The sequence below is a fragment of the Spea bombifrons genome, chromosome 1 (genome assembly GCF_027358695.1).
Source record: "Spea bombifrons isolate aSpeBom1 chromosome 1, aSpeBom1.2.pri, whole genome shotgun sequence".
NCBI classification, from domain to species: domain Eukaryota; kingdom Metazoa; phylum Chordata; class Amphibia; order Anura; family Pelobatidae; genus Spea; species Spea bombifrons.
Window position 1 is genome coordinate 142,616,916 of NC_071087.1, and position 24,837 is coordinate 142,641,752.

The 24,837-nt window shown below is 38.8% G+C and overlaps 1 protein-coding gene and 1 long non-coding RNA gene across 2 annotated transcripts; both read left to right on the forward strand.

The window, feature by feature from the left end:
- The first annotated feature begins 250 nt into the window (after positions 1–250).
- BDP1 (B double prime 1, subunit of RNA polymerase III transcription initiation factor IIIB) lies at positions 251–24,614 on the forward strand. Its single transcript, XM_053454419.1, has 37 exons — positions 251–642; positions 3,043–3,616; positions 4,202–4,311; positions 4,541–4,603; positions 4,976–5,092; positions 5,372–5,502; positions 5,911–6,005; positions 6,391–6,445; positions 6,565–6,678; positions 7,081–7,314; positions 7,476–7,706; positions 8,480–8,642; positions 8,834–8,960; positions 9,150–9,211; positions 9,639–9,825; positions 10,415–10,590; positions 10,775–10,880; positions 12,081–12,139; positions 12,542–12,752; positions 13,015–13,190; positions 13,567–13,639; positions 13,733–13,914; positions 14,331–14,505; positions 15,111–15,310; positions 15,612–15,765; positions 16,300–16,598; positions 17,376–17,709; positions 18,156–18,278; positions 18,727–18,760; positions 19,084–19,231; positions 19,820–19,935; positions 21,105–21,285; positions 21,582–21,756; positions 21,915–21,948; positions 22,128–22,281; positions 23,789–24,047; positions 24,274–24,614. The coding sequence occupies exons 1-37, from the start codon at positions 383–385 to the stop codon at positions 24,400–24,402; spliced, it is 6,021 nt and encodes a 2,006-aa protein (XP_053310394.1). The 5' UTR covers positions 251–382; the 3' UTR covers positions 24,403–24,614.
- LOC128505164 (uncharacterized) lies at positions 18,674–20,067 on the forward strand. The gene is made up of 3 exons (XR_008355541.1): positions 18,674–18,760; positions 19,084–19,231; positions 19,820–20,067. It is a non-coding gene; the product is annotated as an uncharacterized LOC128505164 (long non-coding RNA).
- Positions 24,615–24,837: the final 223 nt, after the last annotated feature.

Genomic DNA, 24,837 nt, shown 5'->3' on the forward strand with positions numbered 1-24,837 from the left:
GGGTCCTAAATAAAGTAACATGACAATAACGTGAATTCCTTTGACACCAGCTGGCACTCAGTGCCACTATCTAAGAGAGCAGGGTCATTATAGGGAATACGTATATCGATCCCGGAACCAGGACTGTTTTCCCCGCCGGACCAGCCCTTTCACCCTCTCTTCGCCTACCCTTCTCAGTCGCTCTATAATGAATGTCGCTTCGTTTTATACACGCCTGTTGCGACGTCGCGGGAAGATGATGTCATCGTGAGATCCATTCCATTCGTCCTCGCTGCTTCTGTTTCCCATGTGATAGAACCACAGCTCGTGTTGTGCACGGGCTGAGTGAGAGCTCGTTTTTCGGTATGTAGACCGGGAGAGGCGGCTGATCTCACCGTACATTATGATCCGCAGACCGAGGCTCAACTTCAGGCCGAACATCAAGCCGGGAGGTCGAGCACCCGGCCCTTCCACCGGTACTGCGGGAGGAGCGGCACCGGAACGCAATGGACCCGCAGATGCCGCTCCCCTCCCTGACCCAGCAGACTCGGGGAAGGATAATAGTGCAGGAGGCCTGCCAGTTCCGGACACCCCAGCCGGGGAGGTGACAGCAGCTGCCGCGTCTGACAGGGGAGAGCCCCAGGCTCCGCAGGAGAAAGACCCGTAAGTGTCAGCTGCTGGGGCTGGGCCAATACACCCGCGTGTTTCAGGCTATTGCATGGATTTGGCAGGAATGTCATGCAGTCTGCCATGAGTGGAACGGCCTCCCATCAGAAGTGGTAGAGGATAATACATTGAGGGAATTGAAGACGGGCATAAATCCTGGATCAAAGACGAGACCTATGACTGATTAAGGTCTCTACATCAGGAAATAGGGCCAGACCAGGCGGGCCTAATGGTTCTTATCCGCTGTCAAGTTCTATCTTTCTACGTACGGCGGAATTACTCAAGCAGGCTTTGTAGTGACGGTAAATACCGGGTTGCCTTTAGCTGCAGTTTCTATTATCCTCTGAGAATGCAGGAAAATACGGGTTATGAAGTCATTTACTGTCGTATATCGTCTTTTAGTGTAACTTGTTCCACACGCGTTAATAGTGATTTTTTTTTTTCTTCTTCTCCAAATAATCTCTAGATCACGGAATAAAGGCAGTTACCAATAAAATGCAATTGTTTCCAATAAAATAATTGAAATCTAATTTCATCTTAAATGTTAGAGTGATTTATTAACGTGAGATACTGTTGGCGACTCGGCACATTATCCTCAGCCGATGGCATAGAGCTGTCGCTTGCTTTGGTTATGTATAAGTGTATAGCAAGCGCGCTTCCGTTAATCATTAAACTATAAAAAGGCGCTAGCTGGCCATGTTTCGAAAGAACACATCTGGGGCAAAAGGGCCAAAAGTCTGGCCTTGGCCTCTGTGTTGCCATTTCTTCCTTAATTACTATGAAGCTCCCCTTTAAATTGAATAACAGAGAAGGTGCAGAACTTATTCCCTTCCTTTAACTTCTAATACAGTAATGAAATATTTGAAAAAGTTACAAAATACCGTAATTGGGACAGTTGTTATATTTCTATTCCAAATGTTTTAGAATCTTTATCGATGTGTGTCCCGAATAAAATAACTTTTTAAGAGCATGTTAATAAAAAAAGATTAGATTGCCTGAGCAAGGCCCGGCAGACAAGCCATGTAGGTAATAAATAATAACTAATGATAATGATAACTAGTAATAATAATCTCCCGATGGGACTGCTTTTTAGTGCATGCTCTCGGAATTGACCAGATGGGCAGCTGAATAATTGATGGCACTCATTAAAGCTGGGAAAAGAAAAAATGTCGGTGAGCTAAATGTATAATACGAGGTCTACCAAACAGTGTGAGCACGCTGCAAATTCAGTGTATTGGCTGTACAATGTATACAAAAAAACAGAAGCGCAGACCGTTTTTGTTTTTTGTACTCATTGAAGCTGCTCAGATTGCAGAGACCATGAAGCAAACATGTGGTAGGGTCACACCCTTGCGTTGAGTGATTTCTAAATTAGAGGACTTGACTTTTTTTTTTAATTATTATTATTATTATTATTTATTGTAAGAAAGGGTGCAAAAACACGTGGCGGGGTCTCCTGAGCGTTGCATATTAGTGGTTGTAAAACGCCTTGCGTTGAGTGATTTCTAAATTAGAGGATTTGAATTTTTTGTTATTAAATTATTTATTATTATAAGAAAGGGTGCAAAAACATGTGGAAGGGTTTCCTGAGCGTTGCGTATTAGTGGTTGTAAAACGCCTTGCGTTGAGTGATTTATTTATTTATTTATTTATTTTTAAGTTAGAGGATTTGACTTTTTATTATTATAAGTAGGGGTACCGTGCAAACAGAGTTTCTTCTTTCTTTGTTCTCTTGTGGAGTGCTCTGAGTCTGGAGCATCACAAGAATAGAGAGCCGCTTATTTTTTATAGACAATATAAGTATTGACTTGAGTAATGTTACTCTTAATGGGTTTTCTTGAATGAAAACAGCAAAGGTTGAAAGTCTTGTTGTGCTGCCGATTAAGGGATTTTAGTAGATGATCATTAAGATTTAAAACCTCTTTTTGCGTAACACAACCAGTTATTAGATCATCTAATTAAAACCTGAAAAGCAGAAGGAAGAACCGGCACAACCCCAGCACAGTCTCTGTTTAAAACGTTAATGCAACAAATGGGTGAAGGCTGAGGCTGGACCTGGTCCGGAATGGGCCGTTAAGAGTCCCCATATGTGATATCTGTGTTAAAATAAGAGATGTCGGCAGAGACGTATTTGCCCAGCACGGCACCCTCTCCGTATAGTGTAAAATGCCCCTTGGGGGAGATCAGAGATCTCTCTTGTACCTGCAGCAGCGGACCAAGGGGTCTTGATCTCCCAATAGTGCCCCCCATTGGACCTGCCCCTTTAGACCTAGGCAGCCTAGGCCAGAATACTCCACTGGCTGTCACATAAACCAGCTCTATGGGAAAAGTATTAATTCATTTGTGCTTTTGGACAATTTTCCTATGTTTTTTATTTAATTTGTTCTTGATCACCAGGGCTAAAGAGATATCCAATTCCACTAATGAAACCTCATCGAGTAAAACTACCGTTACGCCATATCAGAGAAGAAAGAGAATCTCTACTTTGCCCAACTTGGCAAAACAAAGGGTTTCCAATGCTTCCTCCGTCCCTTCATCACAGAAGGCTTCACCAGTGGATGTCCCTCCATCTCAGCCTATTAATATTGTTCCTCCAAACACTGAGGTTTCTCCTCCAAGTGAAAAAACCAAATTACAGAGCCCTCCGAAATCACCCACTCCTCGAGGACAGCACCAGGCCCTGCCTGAAAAGAGGACTCCGGTACCTCAGGTACCACAGTTTTCCCCTTACAAGAAGCCTGTCCTTAAGCAGCCGGAGGCAACACCTGTTAAAATTATTGAGCCGCTAGCCAAAGAAGAGTTGTGTCCCCTTAAAGAGAGAGCCTCACAGGAGTCTAGTAAATGGGATGGATCTCTGAATACACCAAAGCCCACTCCTGTGAAAAAGAAATTTGGCGATTTGGAGAAAGAAAGAATTAGAAGAGCCCAGAAACTAAGGGAATTACTTCGGGAGGAGCTGAGGAGCGAGAGGGTAAGCAGCTGTCTATTGTGTCTGAGACCTTCTTTTTAACTTTTAAAGGGGACTCTAACTTGTATGTAGTACAATTAAAACCATAGAAAGTAATAAATGATTTAAAATGAGAACAATCTAGAATAAAAACTTTTCACTGTTATGAACATGTATTAATCAGATAAAAAAAAAAACTGTCAATTTTTCATTTATTTAAAATAATTTAATGAACAAACTGGGTGTTAAAAACGAACAGCAGAAGCGGAGTTTGTCTGCGCGCATTGCACAGACGTTTACCGGCTGCCAGAGAGGAGGATTCAGGTCCCCTGCAGCGCTGCGGGGCATCCTCCTCTCTGGCAGCTGGTGAACGTTGCACGATGCGCGCAGACAGGTACTTCCACCGGGGCTTCTATGGTGGAGCACCGGAAGGTCATGTCATGCCGGGGCTCCCTCATAGAAGCCCCGGCGGAAGTGGAGGGCGAAAATCTGTTGACAACAATTTTCATTATCGATTAGTTGTTGCAGTCCTAGTATCATCTCATAAGCAATTGCAGCTCACCCAGCCTGATTCTTTAAATGTTTAATGTTTTTTTTCTGCTTTTGTAGAGAGCATGGAGAGCAAAACATCCTATTCCAGACCCTAATGCAGAGCTGGAACGTTCTAAGATGACAATGAGAGATTTTGTACACATCATCCCGCTAAATAATCCAATGAAGTGAGTAAAAGTGTAGATTTTGTTTACATGCAAATGCATAGAGAGGTTGATCAGAAGCCACTCTGTGCATTTGGTCTGTTTGTCTGTTGTCCAGCTGTTTGCCTTTGTGGGAGATACACCAACAAGCATCTTATTATCCCTATTTGCTATAATCTATTTAGCTGCATGTGGACAGGCCCTAGTGCCGTGGGGCTGTTGCTAGAATTAACTGTTAACTATTTTATTTTAGATCTTCTATTGAAGAAACAAAAACCAGTGAAAAATCAATAACAGGAGAAAGTCAACTCCCCAGGTAAATTATTTCTTGTGTTCGTACTTGTATTTTTTTTTTATTGTTAATTTAAGCGGTGTTTGTATTTATTATAAATCTCCCAGACAATACAATGTTTTCCATAATAAAAAATAGAGCTGCTTCTTTCAGTTTTATTTTAGTGGTTTGCATTTCTATCTTACCAAAAAGCTGCGACAAAAACCCTTTCATTTATAAATAAATCTGTTATGTCTTTTTGTTGTTGTTCTTGTAGTTTGTGTGACCTGGTGTTAAGCATTAGTGAGAGGTTGGAGGTATAAATATATATATATATTATTATGCTTACATTACATTGTTTTTACACTGTTCCTCTTATAATATCATACGTCCTTTTTTTTGTGTGTAATATTTTAGACCAGAAACCAAAAGTGTTCCCAGTGATGAGGACGATGATGCAGACGAGGATGACAGTGGGTTAGTTCCTCGTGTAAAAGTGGCAGAAGATGGATCTATTATTCTTGATGAGGAAAGGTAAATAAATGCCAAAAGAAAAATAAAATAACAGTTTAAATGCTAAAAAAAAAGAAAAAGGTTAAGTAAAATGGAAATGGCTTGGTTGCCAGAGGCATGTATTTCATCCTTGATCATCTGCATGGATAACTTATGCCAGTGTTTGATGTTTCAGTAATTCCGTAGCATCTTCCTGATAATGCTTCATTTACAGCGAGCGTGGCTGCTTTGTACTGGTTATAGAACTATAGACAGAGACCAGTCTTTGGTGTCCACCTTTAACAATTTCTTATTTTCCAGTTTGACAGTGGAAGTGATCAGACCAAAAGCTGCAATCGTTGAAGATAACGACCCGGTTTTTGAGAGAGGTTCCACAACTACATACTCTAGTTTTAGAAAGAACAGTCACACTAAGCCGTGGTCCAACGCAGGTAATATATTTCTGTGTTTTTAATTATAAAATATTAGCGATGCTATTACACGATAATGCTTTTAACCCAACAATTGAGTGTTCTTGGAAAGTGAAAGCAGAAGACCACGTAAAGTCACAGAGGGGGGTCATTGAGTTCCTAACTTTCGCTGGCATTAATATCAGCACAAAAACTGTGCAGTGGGAGCTTCGTGGAATGGGTTTTCCATGGCCGAGCACATCACCAAGTACAATGCCAAGCGTTGGATGGGGGATCAACTACATATTAATGTATTTAGAATGTGATATCAGAAAAGTATAAAAAGTGTATATAATATATATAATCTCCACATGAAGCTGTGTTTTTTTTTTAATACATTGTGTAATGTTTTCTTGCGGATCTTTAACGTGCGACTTTCTTTACTTGTAGAAACAGAAATGTTCTATCTTGCCATTAGCATGGTTGGAACAGACTTTTCTCTGATTGGTCAGCTCTTCCCCCACAGGAAGCGGCTAGAGATCAAGGTACAAACCGCAGTGTCATTTTTAATGTCATTTACTTTAAAATCTGCATGTAGGATAACATGATGCCGCATATGAATAACTGATTGCCACAGCAAGAATAGTGATTTTTAAGCAGGTTTAATGTTAATTATGCAGAAGTTTAAAAAAACAAAACCCATTGTTCTCCCCAGCTATGTTCAACTTAAACTGTCTTAGTCCTCCTGGTAATTTTACTTCCTTCTCCCCCTCGCTTCATGGTAGCTATGCAACATTTTTCGTGGGTACAGATTTTCTTTTATTTCTAGCACGATATTATTAATATTAATAAATACTGCAGTACATTTATGCCTTGGGCATTGTCGCGTAAAGAAACCTTTCTCTAACAACTTGTCTCCCGTGCCCCCAGAACAAATTTAAACGGGAGGAGCGAGCGAATGGATGGCGGATCGACAAAGCGTTTAGTAAGTAACTCCGCTCGTGTTGGTGGGCAGTAGTGTATAGACAAACTGGGTTATTTGTATAAGAGTCTGTTAGTTTAAATGTAATACACATATTTACTGTACTGAGTTCTGCTTTGCAGGAGAAAAGAAAGCATTTGACTTTGAATTTTTTGCAACTCTCCTCAAAAAAGCTTTGGAGAAGAAAAATTCACCAAAAGTTGGAAAAAAGATTAAAAAACCTCGGAAAAGAAAAGGTAACACTACTTTTTCTGTTTTAGTGTTTAGTGTAAAAGATGGCCTGTTTTTTTTTTTTTTTTAATTTTATTTTATATTATTAAAAATAAAGAATACATTATTAAATACTCCAGGAAGCAAACTCTACTATTTCTGGTGAGTTCCCCTGTTTTATTGTAGATCGAAAAAGATATTGTTATCTCGAAAAATAATGTGGTCTCGAAATGTACCAACACCAAGAAGCATATATGTATATATATATATATAAAAACAAGTGGTTTTAACCACATGCAAGGAGGTGCCCAAGCTGGAATAAGTATTTACACTTTTGTCAAATCCTAAATCTTTGTAAGCGTCAACATGCTACTCTATGCTTGTTATGACTTTCATTTTTTGGTTTTGTTTTTGACGATTAATCTCAGAGAAACAGACTGGCGATCAGAGTAACGTCTGCAATGCCGAAACATCTGCTGTATCTGATGGCGAGGGAGCCGATTGCAGGACAGCCGAGAAGGAGAACGAGGAGTCGCAAACTGTCGCTGAAGTGTCGGTTTCTTCTGACTCGGCCCCGGTTAAAAAAAGACGACAGCGAAAAAAAAAGGACAGCGAAGCTTTGGGTTCTAATGAAGAAAAGGTTAAAAAACCCAGAAAAAAAGGTGAGATGGCTACAACTTTTTCCCATTTTGCGTGTATTTTCCAGTCTCTAAAACACACCAACCAATTGTCACAGGAAATAGTTATTGGATTTCTTTGCTACAGCCCACAGTTTTAAATATCTTAAAGGACAACGCTGTACGCTTTCTCTAATTTTGCATAGGTAAATCCAACCAAGGGGGTGAAGAGAAAAGCACGGAAATTGGTGAAGGGGCACAGAACGAAGATAGTTTGGCCACTGAGGAAAACCATGGCGCACACAGCAGTCAAGAGAAAAAGGGGCGAAGACGAAAAAAGAAAGGCGAGCTCAAGAAGCCCGAAGTGGAGCCTCTGTCAGATTCTGGATCTGATATAACACCGTTAACCAAGAAAGCCAAACGCAAGGGCAAAAAAGGTAAATATACATTTTCTTTGGAAAGGTTCAATGCCTAATGTCTAATCTCTCATCTGAATGCAGGAAAAATGCAATACAATATGACTCCTCTTCCTCCTTAGTTTTATTGTTGACCATATATATTTATTTTTTTTGCTTAACATCCCATTATAGCTCAACCAGATCACATGTCAGTTCTTATGTGCTTTTCCTGGAGTGTGTGTGCGTGTGTGTGTGTGTGTGTGTGTGTCCTAGTGTGCCTACTGTTCACATATGAACTGAAGGAGGTATACTTGTATTTAGGAAAAGCTTCCAACCAAGCCATGATACAACACCCTTAAGCTCAAAATAGGACTCGAACCTGACTAATTTACTAGCACTGACCTTTAGAGGCTGCCAGTGTCTGTTATGTCCATTGTAGTTTTCATTGTAAACATGTAATTTTCATTAAATGACTGATTAAAAACACTATTATAAAATGGACAATTTATCCGTCTGACCGCACTAAAATCAACATTATTAAGTCACTCTGAGTTGCAAGCAAAACGACAAAAGAAACTACATGTTTGAATGCATTCTCTACCACTTGATCTGGCATGTGTATGCCATGTTTTCTGTTGTAGCGGTTTCAGTCTGTGGGGAAGCAAGAGAGTTAGTATGCTTATAGACCTAAAGTAATGCTTAATAATGCCTCTCGTTTATGTTCTATGAAGAGGGAAAATACTGAGAAGTAATGCAAACTGCTCTTGTCTTGTTCTTTTTCATGTTCTCACGGATTTGCATTTTACCCTTAGTGATTTGCGAGGAACCAGAGGAGGATGAGTCCGTTGTCCATCATACAGAAGAGACTACTGATGTATGTGGTGCATCGGATGAGACCGCCAAGTCTGGGGATGTAACCATTGACCTCTTCCCTGAGGAAGGTGGGAATTGGTCAGGAAATGAATTTTTATCCAGGTAATAACTGGTTGTACTAAACATTCTTTGAAATAAACCAATTGCAGTCAGGTCCCTGTCCAGTGCGACCTCTGCGCTTGGGACAGAAGCATGGATATATTGGGGAAAACGGCTAATAATAACTAGCACATGGGTCCTGTGTTGGATGGTAACTTTTTTTTTTTTTTTTTTTAAACAAAACTATTTTTCAGCACGCAGAGGGATATCTCAAACGCCCAAAGCCATGATGTGCCTTCGGCTTCAGATGTTTCAGTCATTGATGAAGCCGTTTTGGTGGAAAATCAGAGGGAATCTACTAGTGAGAAAGGGGACCATGCGGTATGTTTTCGCTTTATGAACTTCGAAAGCTGCGTTGGGGACAAAATCTTTTTAAAAAAAAATCACCACTGTCTGCCTGGAATTCTTTAACTGTATAAAAATGTTTTCTCATAGCCCTGTAAGAGTATACTTTGCTTTCTTTTATGTAATTTTTTTATTTATGTAACGGTTTTTATTTGTAATTCCCAGATTTCGGCCAATGAGTTGCTAGATGAACGTGCTGTAAGCCAAGAAGAAGGGGCATTACCCAAGTAAGGATTTAATGTGTCAAACTGTAATCCACCGATGTCTAGGCGCTATTTGCTTATTGGGATTAAAAACACAGTGAAGTGTGTCAGGTTTAATACGTATTGTAGAATACATGTGACAACTTGATATACTGTTGTTATTTTGTGTGTATAAAGGGCGACCACTTCTTGGGTGTTTTTTTCACCCAATCTTTGTACCTTCTTAAAGAGCCAACCCTACAAAAATAAATCAGTTGGTTGTGTATAATGCACAGTTAATGTGGGAAGATTAAATGGTAAACCTGTGGTTTTCTCTGAGCAATAAGTACTGTGTTTAACATAGTGTGGCTAATAGCCAAACATTTACCTTTTGAAGTTGCCAAAAGATATGTTTTGGGAAAATTGGATTTTTTTGTTTGTTTCATGTTGAAATGTCCCAATTTCAATGCAGACCACCCCCCACTAAATCCACACCAGTGCCACGGGGAAGATTTGCAAAACTGAAGCCCGATTTAAGAAAAGCACCTTCTAGAAAGGAAAGCCAAGAAGAAATGGATGTTGAAGGGAAAGATGAGGCTACTATGGACACATCCAGTTTCTCACAATATTCTGAAGAAAACCCACCCATTCTTGGAAACGTGAGCACTTTAGCAAATGTAAGACCAAAAATAATTTAACAAATGCTTAAAAGCAGCTTTTCTTTTCTATCTGCCCAAAATACTGCATTTCATAATCTAGTTAAAATGAACAGGAATATATATAATATATATATATATATATATATATATATATACACACATTATATAATTTCACACACACTCACATGAAGCAGCAGTTTTGGTAAGAACCGAGTGATTGCAGATAGATGAGTTAACCAGCAAGATGAAATGCTAGTTAAAGGCTAGCACTGTTTACGGCATTGAACGCTTTAAAGCATTACTGAGTTAGTAACATCATTCCTAGTGCTGTTGAATGACCAAACCTCATCAGAGATAAATTTTAATTTTTCATACTTTATCAAGGATTGCTTGTCATGAGACACACTTATTGGTTTTTGCTAAAAAAAAATGGAAACACTTCTTAAAAGCATGTATTCTTATGTGTGTAAACTTTCAATCTAAAGAATAAAGTATTGATTTACTGGAGTGTTAAAAAATGAGGGTAAGACAATAAAATTAGCATCAACAGTATCTGTTCAAGTGCTCAATGTAATGCTTCTTTTTGCAGAATAAAGATGAACTAGTGGATGTAAACACGAGCCAAGACATTTCTGCTTCTGTCCCAGTTCTTAGTCCATCGCAGAAGGAATCCGACTCTGTGGTGGGACAGTCACATGATGGGGAACACAATTCTGCCGGAGTTGACTTTGGGCAAGAAGGCTGTCCAATGAAGGAGGCTTCTAAGTAAGTGTCTAAAGTTGTACGGTTATCTTTATAAAATGCCACATTAAGTTCCCTTGTTGTATTAACATTTTCTATCACTTATGGGTGTGATGGGAAAGCTGCTATCTTGTTGCTGCATAAAACATTAAAATGTTTCTCATGTGATAACATTGTTAACAAAAAGACAAACATGTTTTTACATTAGGGAGAAACCTGTAAGAGGACGCTTGGTGAGGCCCAAACCAAATATTGCTAAAGTACCGGTTAGGAGTAAGCCATTGGATCAGCCACATACTAAAGCTTCTGGAAAGGTATTATCGTTTTAAACCATTCCACCATACTGGTAAAATATTTAATGCAGTATTGTTTTATTGGGCTTTATTTGTTATTTATCTATGGTCTGCAACTCAATTCTTAAATATTAGATATTTTGTTCTCCTTTAAGAATTTCAAAGGTCCTTTTTTTTCATGAGCATACATGGTGGCTCTATTATGTTACAACCAGTATGTTGGAATACTATGACCACATGATTATTCAGCTCATTTAGGGCAGGCCTAAGACATTGTTATGCCTGAGACCAAGAATGAAATACTGCCTACCCAACCATCAAAACCAGACCCACGTCTGTTATATTATATCATGATTAACACATTTGCACTCACTCACTTGCGTGCACACACACTTATTAAAGCTCTTAATATCTTCCTACCTTCTCTGCAGACTGGTTCTGTGCCCGTTACCTTTCCTGTAGCTTCGTTTTTGGGGCTCTTGCCCTTTGTTCTTCTGGCAGCTTCTCCCTATGTCTTCTTTGTGAACTTGGCCTCCTGGATCCTATATTTTGGCACTCTTGTGCCCCCCCCAGTAACTCATACACACTGGCACATTTTTACACACTCTATTATGTTTGTACAGACTTAGAACAAAAACATACATGCTTACACTCTTCACATGCTTATGATGGCATATCCTCTTCCACAAATCCATGCTCACACACACTTACACAGATGCATCCGCGCACACACTCATATGAACGCACATTCATGCTTGCACATACACACATTCATTCATGTTCACGTGTGACACCCACACATGCATTCATACTCATGTAACTTGAGGTCGCGCGTTCCTGCCCCCCCCCCCACCAGATTACAGAAACGGGGCTGACAGGCTGTCCCCATGGCTCTGACTTTTTGCAGAACTGCACAAGAAGCCAGGTAGATAGATTCACAAAGAAAGAGATGGTAGGAACAAGTATCCTCCGTGATTCTATCCAGAAACAACTGGGGCCATGTAAGGGCTGGCTCTGTATTTCAGATTGTATTTTTTTCTTCATCTTTTTTTTTTTTTTTGAGCTCTGTAAACTTTGAAGAATACATTTATTTTGCACCATCCATCCTGCCAACACTTCCTGCTTCTTCTTATAACTTCAGTAACTAACAACTTCACACCGACTCCAACATCAATTTCGTTTGGCCTCATGTTTTCTTTTCATATCTGATCTGTTTTAAAGGCTTCTGGTGAACCCAAGGAATTATCTCAACTTGGCGAAGACGAGGAGGAGAAAGCAAAGTAAGACTTTGTGCAGTAAAAAACTGGCTCTGTTTTATTAAGTAAAACCCTTCTTTGTAGAATCCAATCTGCTAATGCTCTAAAAGTGTAAAGTCACCATATTGCTTTGAAGCTCATTTACATGAGTATAAGGAAGTTTGATTTGAAGTTTGATTAGGTTCTCTGCCACCAACCTTGGTGTTTGATGGACGATAACAGAGGGATGATCAATCTAGTGTTCCTACTTTGCTCCTGTCTTAGGACCTTAAATAAATACGTTTTCATAAACCCGCACGCAGTCCAAAATACCATTGCAGTACACCCAACCGCACCTTTTTATTTTCTGATATAAATGTTACAGAATATCTTTGTTTTCCACCTCATTTAGCTGTGAGACTCACATAATTCTGTTTGCATTTCCAGAGCTGAAGAGAAGCCTACACCTAAGGATGCATGCAGGGAACCTCCTATTAAACCAGCAGTGCTGGCAAGAGGCAGATTTCAAAAACCAAGACCTAATATTTTGAAGTCTACTACAGCTAGACGAGACAACAAGGAGGAATGTGATAATAAAACTGGGGTAAACGCCAGCAACGTCCCATTGGGTCCCAAAGACATGGCTGCTTTTGAAAAAGTAAGGCTTATACTTTTTGCTTTCTTGTAACATCTCAACTTTTCCTGGTGTGGAGCTGTCCCATGTGATGCTTTCCATTGAACCCTTCTCTTGCAAGGCAGATAGCTGCAGGGTGGAGCAAGAGACTGTTTTGATGAATCCTCTGCATTTGCATGCAAAAGTGAAAAAGATGACATATAATAAGTTTGAATTCTGTGACATACAGTACACACTGCATTATGCCTCTAAGAATTTAATGGAAACGCTATGTGATTCTTTCAAGAGTGGAAACCAGGCATCCAACATTTCCTGTACGGAGGAAAGCTATGCGCAGAACTCTGCTTCGGTCGTTAATGAGCAATCCCAAAGTGTTTGCTGCCCGGAGTCCGAACTGGCATTGGCAGGAGAGCCCACTGCTGCGAAAGTAGATGTGAAACAAGAACAACCTTCAGATCCTTTGTAAGTGCTAACATATCATTTTATATTGCTATTTAATGAAGTGTGTTAATACAAGAATCCTAATTAAGGATAAATAACTGAGATTTCATCTAAAATAGCTTTGTTAGAATTGTTTAAGAAAAAAAATATTCAAAATGTAACCTCTGATCATCGGTATAAAACTTACTGTGTATCTTGTAGCCGCAAGCTGACGTTGCCAGATCTTCAAACTTTTTATTAAGTTAGATAAAAGCTTATCGATGCTTCTGCATATTTCAAATGTACAATTTTTATCTGCTTTTATTTCTGTTTCTTTTCCATTGTGTCTTTGGAAAGGCAAGAAAAAATCTGTGTACCGCAGATTATTAATGTTCACTATTAATGTGCTTTTGTTTAGAGTGGATGAAGCCACTAAAGAACCCAGCAACATCCCAGCGGGACCCAAGGGACACTCATCAATTTCTGGAAAAGTAAGGCACTCCAACAATGTGTGTGTATTTTTTTTGTCTTTGAAGGTTTTTTTTTGTTTCAAATGTCAAATATTTTATTATGTGCCCCATTAGCATGAAGACCAAGGGAAGAAAACATCCGTGTTGAAAGAAATTTCTGCCCCTGAAAACTCTGATTCTGTTTGTTCCCCGTGTAAGTCTTCACAGCCATTGGAATCCTCGTTATCACAAGCACGGGAAGCTGATTCTGTCTCTGGAACCCTCGTTGAATCGGATGTTGCCTTAAAGGATTCTGTGTAAGATTTTAAATGTCTTTAAAATCAGGTGTCCGTGGCCTGGACTTTTGCTTGTTATCTGTTAATAGAGTAAATCTACACTACTGATGATAAAGAAACATGTAATCAAAATATTGAACACTAACAGGGGGGTACAGTGGGTTTTGCTTCAGGGTGATGTAAATGTCTTTTATTAAGAGCATTAATTAGTTTAAAATTATGACTTATTCACTCATTTTCAGTGCACTATTTTAATGCTGATAATAAAGATCTTGTAATGTTAAGATGTAATAAAATAATTTGGATAGTCCCACTGATGTATTCCCCAAAAAATGAGTTCTTCAATTTTTTATTTATTTTCTTTCCTCCACCCGTAGTGTAATAGGTGCCAAAACATTTGACGTATGCTTTTTTACATTACACCTACGTATTTTTAGGCCTGTCAGTGAAGAGAGACAACCAGACGTCCCGAAACCAGCAGTGTTACCAAGGGGCAGATTGCAAAGACCAAAACCGAACCTTGGCAGAGCAGCATTGCGAAAAAATAAGTGTGCTCCGCAAGAGAGTGCTGTACAAGAGAACACGGGACAAACAGAACAGAGCATGTCAAATGTATGTATTAAACGTACATGTGTATGTACAAAACAAATGTTGCATTACAAAAATATTCCAGTCCCCTTACCGGTTCTCTCAATACTGATTTACAAATAGTACATTGACAGCTTGGTCTGTAAATATTTTATTGGGAACACTGATAAACACTATTTGATAATTGCCGTCCACAAGCGGCAACCAACCTGAACTACCTGGAGCAAATCTGCTAAGAAGAAAAGGCCCCAAAAAACTAGAGCATCCATACCTGAAACACTTTGCTGATATTGCAGCAAAATACTGAATACTTATGAAAGCAATTCAGATTCTTCTTCTTAATATAAGTAAGGCTGTTCCCATCCTAAAATACTTTAGTTGTGCTACTTCTAAACAGCTTACAAAATAAAATTTCAGTGTACTATTTGTGATTTAGTAGTACGGAAGAATTTTTGGAGACGTTTGGAGACCTATGTTGTAGGTCCCTTTAAAATTATGCATTTTGGGGGAATTAAGTAAATGCTGTTTAAGATGTGAAAGTTAATACATTCAGAAAGGAAGCAATGTACTGTTTGGACTACATGTACTGTATTGTAACTCAAAACAAGATTGTTTCTTGTGCTTCACAGGCAACCATGGATGAAAAATCCGAGAGTTCATTAACAAGCATGTTGCGTGAGGCGTCCACAAACGGTACAGACATGTCCATGGGTCAGGAAGTTGATAAGTCGCATACCGAAGACGTCCAAGGGATCCAACAGGAGAATGGCTCCAAAGTCTCTGGCTTGGTCAAGGACCACAAAGAAGATTCTGTTATTGATACCGTGATGTAAGTCAATTTTGGTTGCGTTATTATTAATGCTTTATGTAGAGCTGCATTAGCTTTATAGCCGTGTGTATAAAAAATATCACTTGTAACAACATGAATAACTGCTTCAATATCACATAGGTGGTTGAATGGCAGACTTGGCATTACTTATAGTTCTGTTATCAAAAGCTTTTATGTATTTTTGTTTTCTTTATAATTGTCTAAATTATTTGTGTGTATGTATATGTATGTGTATATATATATATATATATATATATATATATATATATATATATATTATAATTTTAAATTTTTTTTGTAGTGGTAAAGAAACAGTTTCTGCTGCTGGACCCAGCACGCAACCTGCAGTAAAACTTGCAAGAGGTAGACTGAAGCCGAAGCCCAATCTAGCAGCAGCTGGAAGAAAACCAACTGGTATTCTAAACAAAGAAGCTGCTGGATTGCCCCATGACAGGGTAACCACTACATGCATGCTTATTGAGAAATTATTCCTTGCCCATAAGAGTTGTTTTTTGTTAAATCTCAATAATCCCAGGCGATGCAGATGTTCAGGATAACATCACAGCAGAACATTTTCACCGCTACACGTATGCAGTTCAAATATCCTCAAAACATATATACGTGGTATTTTGTTTTATTATTACAAACCAAATTTTTGTGTGTTAAAATTCTGTTTAAAGTAGTGTTTATTTTTTAATTGTATTTTTAGAAATAAACAGATTAAAAATTATTGCTCGTGGTGAGGAGAGAGAGACAAAGGCAGTCGCTCACAAGCACTACCCTTGTCACCTGACTGTATCTATGCATGTGCAAGAATGCAGTCAGCCACATCTGTGACCCTGCTATGGCGACTTTTTTTTTTTTTAACCCATTATTTATTAGGTGCTTCATTGATCCTCTAGGAACATCTTTTTATGATGTACCTTTTACGTCATTGGTCACAAACGGGTTCAAATCACTGCTCATATGTCCTTCCTTTATTTCTATAGGAAAATGAAAGACTTTTGTCCAGTAGTTCAGAGTCTCCTCCTGTCGGTAAAAGGAAAGCTGTCGAGTGTGGCGGGGATGTGTCTCCTAAACGAATACCACGCTGCAACCTTGTACAGGAACTAGAGTGTAGTTCAGGACATGTTTCCATGGGGCACAGAGAGCAGGAGAGTAGTGTAACTGCCATAGGACAACAGAGTAATTCAGACAAAGGAGAGCAAGAAAATAGCCAACGCACAGAGGCAGAGGTGGGTGACACGGAGGAGGACAGAGAGCAGAACACCACGCCCCAGCGGACAAGGTAAGTCTGTATAGAGGCTAAAACAATCATGGATTTTTTAGTGGATCTGTCACTTTTTTATTTATTTTTATTTTTTTTTACATTTTTTCAGCTCTGTACAATAAGGAAAGCAGTTAACTCCTTAAAGATTAAAAAAAGCATTATGTGCATTAAAACCTACCCATGACTTATATCATGGGAAAGATATTTTAACTTCCTTCTCTATTGTTCTGATTAATACTTATCCTTTATTTAGCATCACAAAAATTTGCAGAGCAGTACAATTTAAATGGCGTGGTTAAAAACATACATAACTATACATCTACGCATATGGACGACGGCGTTAAGAACCCGGTCTGTTAGCTTGCCATCCATCCTTGTTCATTGCAAGTTCCTGGCAAAAATGGTGGCTTGAGAGCCCTGTTTGTGAGCTAAAAATCTAAAGGAATTCTAATATAACCCTATCATAAGGGTGAGGAGATGTGAAAACAGGACTGAAAATTGGTTAGCCAAAGCTGGCCCTACCAGAGGTTACCCCTGAGTTTTATTTACACTGACTAACATACAAAACCACAGTCTATAGGCAGTTTTTAATTTAGTCGCATTAAAAGCCATCACATCAAGAGCTCTCCTTTAAATATGAGGGTATCTCGGAGGCTGTCTACGTACGCACAACACTATCTTCAGTTTTAAGATTTGTCTCTTTTGCCTTAAAAGCAGCCAAAATAGAAAAGTGTTAGAATTGGACATTCTAGAGCAAACAAAAATAAAAATCATATTTGTTTTGTATGGTTTTAGATCTGATAGGCTGTTGAAAAGGCCATCATCATCAATACCTGTTCCAGCTAAACTTTCTGATAACCGGGAGAAAGAGAATAACGCACGTAGTGCCAAGCCCAGCAAAAGCAAGCTCCCAAAATCCACACTTAAGCCAACCAAAAGAAAGACCATGTTGGTGAAACTTAGAGCTTCCCAAGAGGAGGAAGATGAAGAAGATGATGCAGATATGGTTTTTGAAGAGGAGGATTATGATCTGGCTCCTCATATGGTGAACCAAGCTCCAGTGTTTGTTCCCTTTAGCTTGAGGTCACCAAAACCTGTCCAAGCTGAGATTGAGGAGACCGTAGAAGAGGTAATGCGCCATGCCTTCTCTTCTAGAGCCTATACTAGGTGGACACCTATCTTTTTCGTCTCTAAACTTGTGTATATATTTTAAGAGATTATATCTGTTTTGTTTAACTTGTGTAAATAATCTCCTTGCTCTGAAACTGTATTTTGAAGAAAGAAAAAACTAATTGGTGTTAATTGGAGTCTTTGAGTTTGACATCTGCCATGTATTTGCATCTACAACCTTACCAGGATTAGTTGTGTATTTGTGTGTTTGGCCAACTGTTGCAGAATGAATACCTCTTGAATTTTATTATACATTTAAGGCAACTGTAACTTCATCCCAGCCCCAAACTGTTATAAGGAAGGGACACCTTAGTGCCAAATTTTGATTTATTTATTTTAAAGGGACAGTTGTAGTGGATTTTGTTAATAAAGTGTATTTTAATTATGTTGGTATAACAAATGCAGCTTGAAATCCCGCTGGATGCTGTAGATGTGGCGAGTATCACAGAGGATGTGTCTGTTCACTCAGATGAGGATGAGGAACCCATGGATTTGTCTTGCACAGGTTCCGGCGATGTATCACAACATGTAAGGACTCCGGAGATAATGGGCTGTGGGATTGGTTTCTGACGTTTATGTGGATAATTTTTACTTTGCCTGTCTTCAGTGTACATTTACATGAGAGGTGCTTTACTTTTTTAAATGATCCCTTCTGGGAACTTAACCTGAACATTCGAGTGTGTAAAATACTCTTTAGTGTGTGACTGATGATGGTTTGATATCTCTAGTAATGCACTGAAGGAAACCCTTAATTAAAGGAATCACTAGTGCTAGTTAAATATTTTTTTTATGGTTTACTGTATTATTTGTATTGGCTTCTGGAATTAGATACCAAAGTTTCTGCTGAAACAGTAAGACTGTCTGTGTATATACCAAAAGGTTACAACGTTCAAATTGAGAGAACATTTTAAAATACCAGCGCTTCTTTACTGAATTACCTCTTGACCTTAAAAGCAAATTTTCTTGTTTTTTTCAGGCATCAATTTCTCAGTCAGAGGTGGACAGTGGAGGTAATTAAAATAACAAAGAAAAAAAGTTTACAATTTCTGTAAAGATTTGGGGTTTTCTGCTTATGGTTATGTAATCCAGGGTAACTTTAATGTAGCTTACTGTCCAGCCTCGATATCTTCCTATCTACATATTTGGTCATTTATGGATCATAAACTTTTAAGCGTGCAGAAGTGTTTTGGAAAAAATATATCCTGATCACAATTTGAACTTGTATAGTGATCATTTTCTTATTTTTTGCTGTTGGTTGCTTTTAGGCACCTGGTCTGACAGTTTTACTACACAATTATTGATAAACATAAAAAATTATCATTTTAATCAACAGGTACGTCCCCAGTTTCTGATCCTGGTATGAAGGACCATCTAATTTCTGTCACCGAGAGTGACATAAAATCAGGCTGTGAAATTCAGTCGGACCGTAGCCATCGAGAGTTTCCCACTGACGGAGAAGCAAATGGATCCACGATACTCAGGTGATTAGCATTACTTTACTTTCTGGAACATACTGTCTATATAGGTGTGTCAACCTTACAATGTTGGTTTGCAGAAAAAAAATGGATTGGTGTCCAATTTTGTGTGGATGTGGAATTTTCAAATATAAATAATTTGTTTAATTAACTCATCTGAGATTCACAAAAGCAACTACATACGTGCATCTGCAAACAGTCTAACTTCCTTCGGTATAATATATATATATGTTTTAATGGTTGAAAATACAATCCCCTGTATCATTAAATTATAATACATATCATTATATAAAATCATCAGTGGTTTTATTTTTTGCTATCATGTTTTTATCATAAAAAAAAAAATAGAAAAAAACCTTATCAGTGCTCCTTAAGTTTAAGAAATATATAAATTATACTTGTTTTTGGTTCAGTGTAGTATCAGAAAAAAACCATTTAGATCCAAAACACATGAGAAGACCACAATACATGTTGTAGGGATCCACAGGATTTTGTGTTGAGCGCCTGTAGTTATAAACTGTAGGGACCGGTATATTATTGGTAAGCATGCGTGTGTTCAATTGCCCTAATTTAGTTATCTTATTCATTTTTAAGTTCTATACCCTGCTCAGTGGATCTGTCAGAAGACAGTGTTTCTATACCCGAGGGTCTAAGTGTATTTGAAGCAACCCAAGAGGATTTTGGTCAGGTGTCCTCTGTTTCTAAACCAGGTGAGCATTGATTAACTTAAATGTGATGAAACAGTGACATTGTCATTTTTGTTGTGACCAAATTAATGTAGTTTATGTTTACACTTTCATTATCTTGTTGACTTTGGAAGGGTTATTTAAAATCTTCTTTGTGGCCACCTAATTAAGATGTGTGTACCCCTAATTAAGCTACTTTGAATTCTGCCATCAGGGGAAAAAATTCCTTCTTGACTCCAAGAGGCAATTGGATTACTCCTTGGATCAAGAAGCTCTAAAATATTAATATTATTCTATTTATATCCCTGTATATCGTGCCTTTCTAAGAAAATATCGAGGCCCCTTTTGAAGGTATCTAATGTATTGGATAACACTACCTCCCTTGGAAGTGAATTCCATACCTTAATTGTCCTCACTGTGAAGAATCCCTTCCTTTGTCGTCTATGAAACCTGCGCTCTTCCAGTCTCAGATGGTGACCTCTTGTTCTTTGTATATTTCTGTGAATGAACAGGTCACTGAAGAGCTCTTTATATTGGCCCTGCATATATTTATATAATGTTATCATATCCCCTCTGAGACGCCGTTTTTCCAGTGTATATAATTTTAACTTTTTTAGTCTCTCTTCATAACTAGTATCTCCCAATCCCCTTATTAATTTCGTAGCCCTCCTTTGCACTTTTTCTAATTCCATAATGTCCTTTTTAAGGACCGGTGCTCAGAATTGTACCGCATATTCAAGGTGAGGTCTTACCAATGACCTGTAAAGAGGCAAGATGACATCCTCCTCCCTTGAATCAATACCTCTTTTTATGCATGCCAAAACCTTATTGGCCCTCGCAGCTGCTTGCTGGCATTGCGCACTGTTGTCGAGTCTGTTGTCAACCGTTATTCCTAAATCCTTCTCATATCCTTCTCATAAACTGTTCTAGTTGGAAAAATGTCATTCCTGGTTTAAAAATTGTCACCTGCCCCATTAAAGCTAGAAAAGTATAAAAATGAAAATGAGTCCCTTTGTGTGTCTAGCATTTCTTACAAGGGAAAAGGTTACCATAGACATCCTCAAGTGTATCTTATAGACTGAAAGAAGAGTCATGCAACGTTTTCCTTTTACATTGAAATATAAATTCTGGATTTTCGTGTGATACTTAAGATGCCACTATGAGTTGTAATGTCTGTGTTTTGCTCTTGACAGACTTTAAAGTAGAAAATGTGTCCCCTGCTGAGGAAACCACCTTTATTTTGACACTGGTGGAAATACCGATAAACCCTGAATACCCATATTCATGCGAAACAAGTCCTACCGAGTCTCTTCCAGCTCCTGTGGTGATCAGCACAGGACCTTCACAATCCACCCCACCACTGAAAAGTGAAAGGTGAGAAGGACGCACTACACTTCACCTTGATGCACACGGCCATTCTGCAATCTGGCAATATTAACAAATAATCCAAGCAAATGTTAAAGCACTTGGTTGTCAAAGTGAAGGAACAAGCTGAGTATAATACACTAATCTCATTTTTGTAGAATGTACCATGCAGTTTAGTTATGCGATCCATTGCTTGTGAGAGCAACAATTAGGAAATCAATGATATGTGTTCTGCTGAGGTGTATGTGCATGTGTAATATTCATTATACACCCATAACCTGGTCTGTTTTGTGTACAATTCACAGCATAGAGGTTCCTGTGTCTTCAGTTCCTGTGTCATGTGACCCATGTTTCACCCCAGATGTTGAGAATCCAGAGTTCCTCCAAGGTCAGACTTCAAGGAAAAGAACCACAAGTAACTCGAATGGAAATGAGGTGGCACCTCCTGCAAAGAAACCGCTGCTGAAGGAGAGGGTCCAGGTAAGAAGCAATTATTAAATGCTATTTTTGTTGATCTCTTGCCTCCTTTCGCACCACATCCACTTACATTACGTTGTACATTATAACTTTAGACCATGGGCTAGCCTTTATTTATTTAGTAGTGAGACTACTTTCTAATGTTGTTTTTTTACTTGTAGAATGAAAAGGAACTGAAATTTAAAGAAACCGCAGGTAAGTTATGTTCTAGTGTGTCCTGGTATGTTGTCTGGCCAATTGGCCACATTTAGTGTTGTCATTAGCCATTGGAACCAGTTAAAGTAGATCTTTAATGATGAAGGGCAGCTTTTCCTCCAGTGTCTGTGTGCAAAAAAATAAATAAAAAGCAACCATATGTATTTATTTATTACCAGAATCCTCTGGAGAAGGCAAAATAAAATCGCTCGTGGACTCTCCTCCGAGACGAGGAGGGGAAACGCTGCCTGATGCACAGCAATCTGATGTGCCTGTCGCCCTCACAGCCCAACAACCCAGTGGAAACCTGGCTCCTAGAACATCTTTAAAGAGGTAATGTAATAATCCACTCAGGAAACAATGATTTAAATCTAACTGCAGCACTGTGTCAGTATTTAGGAGCCCATCATAGCGATCATAACCCCCCCCCAAAAAAAAACCCCACTATGTAATAAACCCACTTTGATTACTTCAAGGCTAAAGTTGTCATCTTGTTCTCAAAGACATGCTCTCCTAGCTTACATTTGCATATAAGATAATCAACAAAAGTGCCTTTAGCCCTGAGCATATAGATTTATAAGAGTTACCATAAAAATCACTGACGTTTCCTCCTTGTCTGCAGATTTTCTGATCCAACATAATGTTTTGTTATGGTGTCACCAACCAAACTCTAGAGAGAACACAATTCGAAATATTTGCAACTCAAAAGGAAGACTAGTAATGGTTTAACATTTGAGGCTTCAGGTCTGTGAGGCCAATAATAATAATATATTATGTATTCAGTAACCTTAAATGCTGGAATCGAGAAGCAGTATGACCAATGTAACTGCCTACCAAGTGTAGTGACACATCGTTATCTGTTCGGTTAAATGGTGGAGTAGTTCTCTTTTTGTTATTGGCAGCTTTCAATTTTGTGCGACTTCTTTTGGTGAGGCAGAAGATGCTTATAAGCCAGCATCTGATCGCTCTACAGGAGGTAATATCAGTGGCGTATTCTGGCCTAGTGCATCAGGTTTTGAGGGTAGCCCTGGACAAAGCCTAGGGCACCACCGAATATTAATACTACCTAAGTTGACAACAGCTGCAGACCTATGTGTTAAATACATATGTTGACCCTTCTTTAGATGGTTTACTGGAAACAACAGTAATACCTTGATGTTACGTTTCTCTAGTGCTTGTGTGATAGGTGCAAACACCTTTCATCTTTGTTGGAAAAGTGTTGGAAAAGAAAGGTCATTAAAAATAAAATTACATTTCTCTTGTATTGTTTTCTTCCTAACATTGGGACACCCTTGAAACAGCCCCTGAGTGTACTCCTTGGGGATTGAACAAATCCTGACTATTTTTTCAATCCTGAGGGTCCATCATCTTAGCTTTTAAAACTTCCAACTCTTTGGATCTCCTCTTGGTGATCAGCCAATGAATTCCATGCTGTATGAATGCCATTTTGGATTTAGTATGTGATGTGCATGTTCCTAGGTCATGCAGATCTCTAGTTATTGTAGATATTTCCTGAATATCAAGAAATCCACGTCGACTGCTGTGGGGTTAGTAGTGAGTCTTCTCGACTCTTATAGGGCTGTGTTATCTAAATTGGGGCTTCTTTTTCTGATTCATCATAATCTCAGTCTTCCTCCTCTACTTATTCTGGCGCCATGGCTTGGCGGACATGAGCTTGGCTTCATTAAGCTGGAAGATCTATTTTTGCAGTCAGATAATGCAATTAACCGCAGAGCTCTCCACATAAGCAGCCATTTCACTCTGCGTGCAGAACATACCCCACAAGGGTAATATTTGCAAGGGTATTTATATGTAGTTAATGGTAATTTTATTTTTCCAGACCTGGAAGAAGACCATTGGGGTTTTTAGGTTTGGTTTGTACAGAAAAGCAGAAAACTGCTGTTAAGAACAAGAAGAAAATCCTGCCCAAACCACCAAGTAAAAAGCCATCCACACGTGCACAGAAATCCCAGACACCAGCCCCTGTTCCAAGCCAGGACAGTGCCGCAGATAACAAAGTGCCTTCAATTGCTAGTAGCCCTGTGACTACTGTTAGTGTGGCTCCCAAGTGTGAAGAGGACAGCATGCGGGTTTCTCAAGTAAGTGGTTAAAGCTCTTTAAAACTAAGTCAAGATTAAGTGTGCAAGCTTAAGGCTTTAGGAGCCTCTTGAGGGAGTACTAAAATATGGGGTTAGAATCCTCTAGCCATGCTTTGGAATTTGGCTACCCACCAGTCAAGACATCGCAACTTATCTGCACTTTAAGGCTTCGTAATTTTATGTATAATCAGCATTTTATTCACCCCTCCATGTTTCTATCATTTAGGACTCTGATAACGACGACGAGCAACAAGCAGTATTGTCCACTTCCCATGACGTGGTTTTTGAAGAAGAGGCATCAACAGTGTCTGAATATTTCTTCGATGATATCTTTATGCCAGTTGACGATGAGTGAAGTCCAGAAAGAATAGAACAAATCACAAGGAATGACTTTCCTTACTTTGCTAAGAGATTAGAAAAAAAAAATCTTTAAAACAAAATGTTGCCTTGGTACCCTCTTCTAGAGTGCTTACGTCTTCTGTGCCTTGTCCTAAAGTGTATATTTTTTCCATAATGAGGCATGCTTTGTATATGCTTTATAAATAGATTTATTTAGAGCCCGCCTTATATCCGTTGTGTACAGTCAACTAATACAGATTGGTATATTTATTTATTTAAAGTTAATTTATTGGCTCCTGCAGAACAGGACAGGAAGGCAGCTGCGTTATTACTGTGCACTTTAAAGTAGAAACCTGACCGTTGGTGTGTAAATACTGTATTAAGATAGCATTTCATAACTCAATGATGGATCTGTATTTTTTTTTTCTTTCCAACATGTTCCTCTAAATCA